The following is a 5,844-nucleotide window of genomic DNA, read 5'->3' on the forward strand; positions in this document are numbered from 1 at the left end:
TGTTACTCCAAAAAGGGTTCTATGCTTGCTTCTTATATGGCAACACTTAAGGTTCTGTATAGAACCGAAAATGGTTCCACATAGAACCATTGCGTTCCATATAGGCTTCCATATTGGGTTCTATTTGGAACCAAAATAAAAAATGATGGTTAAATCCAGAACCTTTTTTCTAAGAGTGTATTGTGGCCGATCTATTCATTAACCAGAGAGAGAGACACACTGACCTGACCAGTTCTGTTCTGCTCTTGGCAACTGGTCCGAATCACGAGTTATTATGAGAATGTAATTGATAGCCTATGTTGCTCGAATTAAACCACTCCGCGTGCCATGTAAGCTAAATCAACGTGTTGAAATAGAACCCAACAAATGGAACCTAAAATTGAACTGTTTTCCTGCGGTTGCTGATGTCACAGATGTATGGTGCTGAAAGGACAGCTCCCTCGCTTTGAAAGCGCATCTCGCGTCAGTGTGAAACTAGATCGAAGATAATTCCTATAAATAATTGCACTATGAAATGTAGGACCACACTCTGTGATGGAAATAGAACGGGATCCACATGAGACATGTTTCTCAGTCAAGCAATCTGACCTGTTGAGAACACTCACGTTCAACATCTTATTTCGGCGAATCATAAAAGCTGAAAAAAGTTGCACTAGATATTCGTTGGCATAGATTTGAACTATTTTGATTGCCAATCCAAATGTAATGAGTGATCGTTGCTACATAGCAACATGAGCACGTGTGAGAGGATCGCTAGTAACACGGACGCACACACACACTATAGCAACAGACAACCTGTGTGCAGAAGGGGAGAGGGTGTGCCCTTGACGTCGTTTCTCGTCAAAGACTCACATTTCGGAGAGAACCATATCCAGGTTTGCTTACTTGCTATTCACCACGGCATTGTCATGACTTTAACGAAAAGGGCACAGAGCTCAAGGTTACAAATCAATAATTGGAATGGTTTCGTTTGACTTCACCTGTCCAAGTGTGGAGCGGAGAAGAGAGTCAAGACACCCCCAAGGCACACATCACCAGCGCTGCCTGTGCTTGGAGCTACTGGCTGACAGATCCTTCGCATAAGGAGGAACTAGAGGGAGTCTGACAAGCGATAAGATCCTCTCTTCCAAATCACCAACAACGATGAGATTGGTAAAGCACCTTCACCAAGCGTAATGAGAGCTCCAGGCTGAATCTGGAGTGGCTGCTCTAAGCTGAATCCAAAGGGGTTTTCGTGAGATTTTCTAACCCAACTGGGTGTGTACAGCACCGTGCCCGCTGTTACTCTGGACTGCACTCGATATACCTTATTTACCAAGTCATGTCTTATACAGAGCGATGGGTAAGTTCGACGACAACGAGAGGATAATCCTCAACGTTGGGGGAACCAGGCACGAGACGTACAAGAACACGCTGAGGACACTGCCGGGGACTCGGCTGGCCCTTCTTGCCTCAGATTCTGACATCGAGTCCGTTTTGGATCAGCTGCAACAAGTCCCCGGCTTCATAGAGTACAACACGCGGAACAACGAATACTTTTTTGACCGCCACCCAGGGGTATTCGCTTATGTCCTTAACTACTATCGAACCGGGAAACTCCATTGCCCAGCAGATGTTTGTGGTCCGCTGTTCGAGGAAGAGCTGTCCTTCTGGGGAATCGATGAGACGGACGTGGAGCCTTGCTGCTGGATGACCTATCGCCAACACAGGGACGCCGAGGAGGCGCTCGATGTGTTCGACATAAACGTTGACAATGGAGACGAAGACGAAGAGACGGGGAAAAGACTCGGCATTGAGGACGTGGTTGATCCTAATATCAGCCGCTGGAAAAAGTGGCGACCTGTGATTTGGAATCTATTTGAGGATCCCTATTCTTCCAGAGCGGCCAGGGTAAGAGCGCGCGCTGGTGTGGAGAGCTCACATAACAGTTCATGCACAACAAGTTCCCCCGATTCCTTCTTTGCACAGAAAAGTGTAATTACATTAGACATCAATTCCTTCTAATAAAATAACAATTATTACACAAATATAACATACATTATTAACATTTTACATTCGTTGTAAGGGACGTAGGTTGTCTGCTTATTCACATGTCAGTGTGCATCAAAGATGATTTCCCCACGACTGCTTTCATAATGACCTTTTAAACTTGAATATAGTTCAAATAATTTAACAAGATATTTTTCCTCTTTATGTCATACACAAGTATGCATTTAAACATATCAATGCACTATACTTGTGGTGCGTAAATACATATTTAAGTTAAGCTACACTACCTATCCATGATAATGAGAATCAAGTAGAAATATTTCACGAATTAGATTACTGTTTTTTTTTCTGATACCACCAAATTCGTTTTTTTTCTTCTGTCGTTTGGGTTTGTTTGATATTGAACATGCCATATAATAGATGGGTGATGGAATGGTCCATCGCTCAACAGAAATAGGCTAATGTAGAACCTGTGGTTAGCCACACCACCATATTCCCAAATTGTACCATTTATCTGCAATCCTATACCAGAAACATTACGTATTTGGCCTTAAGCCTACTTTTACGAACACGTTTCGGGCGGTTATTTATTTAAAATTATTAATTCATTTCAAAATATAAGTTTAACATATCAATTCATTTGAAATGTTTACCGCAATAACTCACGACATGAGCCTAAATTCGATCAGTGCAACAATGTAAACACTAAAACATGACCTTGAATTGATTGCTTTTGTTTGAAATGCTCATGGGCAATTTTACACGTTAGAGTGAGATGTGCCCCGCATATTAATAGCCTGTGTGAGAAAGTATTTCAGAATATTTACGTATTGCAGAGGCCATTAGACTAATTGTCACTTGCAATTCTCTTTTGCATACTTGGTTATCTATCAGTTATATTATAAGTCGAATTCTATAGGTTGCTGTCAATCATTTGTTCATTGTACACCTGGCAAACGTGTTTTCTCTTACTGAAATGTTAGGGTGAGCCTCCGACATATCTACCTACCTTATCCATGCCAACTGTATGCTCACATGACCAGTGAAGGACTCATGTTTACTGGCATGCAGTTGTTTTGCTCAATAGGCAGTAAATAACCATCTCATTGGCCGACTGGTTGTGGAGTCAGCGCTCCAGAGGCTCCTGGCCACTGTCATGTCACAATGTATACCCCATCATTTACAGAGTCTAAAATGACCTCCTGTCTCATCTCCCTCCTGCCTAAACGGCCTTGTTTATATCCAGCTCATCTCTCACTAGTAGGAGGCCCATTAATAGCATCTCCCTGGGGAGATTGTGCTGTTGATGGTGCCTTGAAACAGACAGGGCTGTCTTGGGCTAATAGAATAATGAAGCCAGGGCCCGTATCCACAAAGCTTGTCACTCCGAGTAGGAGTGCTGATCTAGGATCAGATCCCCACTGCCCATGTAATCATTTTCCATTATGATCTAAAAGACACAACTGATCCTAGATCCACGCTGGGCTAAAGGCTAGCGCTACCGCTTACAATGAACGGGACATGGACATGGACTCATGCAATAAATCCCGCTACGACCTCTTGACAAGAGACATCAAACATGCAAATAGACAATATAGCAGGAAGGTGTAATCCTAATTCACCGGCTACGACGTTCGTTGTATGTGGTAGTGTTTGCAGACGATAACAGATTACAAAGGGAAACCCTGCCATGAGCTGTCCAGCGATACAGAACTCCCAAACGAGCTAAAGGCCTTTTATGCTCGCTTCGAGGAATTTAACACTGTGCCTTGCGTGAAAGCCCCTGTTTTTCCATATGACTGTGTGATCTGGCTTTCCATGGCCGATCTGAGCAAAACGTTAAACCAGGTTAACCATCATAAGGCCGCCAGGCCAGACAGAATACCAGGGTGTGTTCTCAAAGCATGCGCAGACCAGCTGGCAGGTGTCTTCACAGACATTTTCAATCTCTCCTTGTCCCAGTCTGTAATCCCAACATCATTTTAATTGACCACTTTGTTCCCAAGAGCTCCAAGGTATCCTGTCTAAGTGACTATTGCCCTGTAGCACTCACATCTGTAATTATGAAGTGCTTTGAAAGGCTGGTCATGTCACACATCAACATCATCATCCCAGACACCTTAGACCCACTCCAATTCACATACCGCCCCAACAGATCCACAGATGACACAATCTCAATTGCACTTCACACTGCCCTTTCCCACCTGGGCAAGAGGGGAAATAACTATGTGAGATTGCTGTTCATAGACTACAGCTCAGTGTTCAACATAATAGTCCCCTACAAGCTCTTATTTTCAAATTATGGTGGAAAATAAGTATTTGGTCAATAACAAAAGTTTATCAATTCAATTCAATTCAATTCAAGGGCTTTATTGGCATGGGAAACATGTGTTAACATTGCCAAAGCAAGTGAGGTAGACAACATACAAAGTGAATATATAAGGTGAAAAACAACAAAAATGAACAGTAAACATTACACATACAGAAGTTTCAAAACAGTAAAGACATTACAAATGTCATATTATATATATATATATATATATATACAATGTACAAATAGTTAAAGGACACAAGATAAAATAAATAAGCATAAATATGGGTTGTATTTACAATGGTATTTGTTCTTCACTGGTTGCCCTTTTCTTGTGGCAACAGGTCACAAATCTTGCTGCTGTGATGGCACACTGTGGAATTTCACCCAGTAGATATGGGAGTTTTTCAAAATTGGATTTGTTTTCGAATTCTTTGTGGATCTGTGTGATCTGGGGGAAATATGTATCTCTAATATGGTCATACATTGGGCAGGAGGTTAGGAAGTGCAGCTCAGTTTCCACCTCATTTTGTGGGCAGTGAGCACATAGCCTGTCTTCTCTTGAGAGCCATGTCTGCCTACGGCGGCCTTTCTCAATAGCAAGGCTATGCTCACTGAGTCTGTACATAGTCAAAGCTTTCCTTAATTTTGGGTCAGTCACAGTGGTCAGGTATTCTGCCGCTGTGTACTCTCTGTTTAGGGCCAAATAGCATTCTAGTTTGCTCTGTTTTTTTGTTAATTCTTTCCAATGTGTTAAGTAATTATCTTTTTGTTTTCTCATGATTTGGTTGGGTCTAATTGTGCTGTTGTCCTGGGGCTCTGTAGGGTGTGTTTGTGTTTGTGAACAGAGCCCCAGGACCAGCTTGCTTAGGGACTCTTCTCCAGGTTCATCTCTCTGTAGGTGATGGCTTTGTTATGGAAGGTTTGTGAATCGCTTCCTTTTAGGTGGTTGTAGAATTTAATGGCTCTTTTCTGGATTTTGATAATTAGTGGGTATCGGCCTAATTCTGCTCTGCATGCATTATTTGGTGTTTTACGTTGTACACGGAGGATATTTTGGCAGAATTCTGCGTGCAGAGTCTCAATTTGGTGTTTGTCCCATTTTGTGAAGTCTTGGTTGGTGAGCGGACCCCAGACCTCACAACCATAAAGGGCAATGGGCTCTATGACTGATTCAAGTATTTTTAGCCAAATCCTAATTGGTATGTTGAAATTTATGTTTCTTTTGATGGCATAGAATGCCCTTCTTGCCTTGTCTCTCAGATCGTTCACAGCTTTGTGGAAGTTACCTGTGGCGCTGATGTTTAGGCCAAGGTATGTATAGTTTTTTGTGTGCTCTAGGGCAACAGTGTCTAGATGGAATTTGTATTTGTGGTCCTGGTGACTGGACCTTTTTTGGAACAACATTATTTTGGTCTTACTGAGATTTACTGTCAGGGCCCAGGTCTGACAGAATCTGTGCATAAGATCTAGGTGCTGCTGTAGGCCCTCCTTGGTTGGTGACAGAAGCACCAGATCATCAGCAAACAGCAGACATTTGACTT

At 42.5% G+C, this 5,844-nt stretch overlaps 1 protein-coding gene across 1 annotated transcript in view; it reads left to right on the top strand.

Moving 5' to 3' along the window:
* The first annotated feature begins 657 nt into the window (after positions 1–657).
* kcnc2 (potassium voltage-gated channel, Shaw-related subfamily, member 2) overlaps positions 658–5,844 on the top strand; it is a 122,013-nt gene continuing 116,826 nt past the window's right edge. Inside the window, exon 1 of the mRNA XM_065021424.1 lies at positions 658–1,890. Coding sequence (XP_064877496.1) covers positions 1,339–1,890 — 552 coding nt within the window. The 5' untranslated portion in view covers positions 658–1,338. The remainder of the gene's footprint in view (positions 1,891–5,844) is intronic.

This window comes from Oncorhynchus nerka, linkage group LG8 (genome assembly GCF_034236695.1).
Source record: "Oncorhynchus nerka isolate Pitt River linkage group LG8, Oner_Uvic_2.0, whole genome shotgun sequence".
In the NCBI taxonomy this organism is placed as follows: Eukaryota; Metazoa; Chordata; class Actinopteri; order Salmoniformes; family Salmonidae; genus Oncorhynchus; species Oncorhynchus nerka.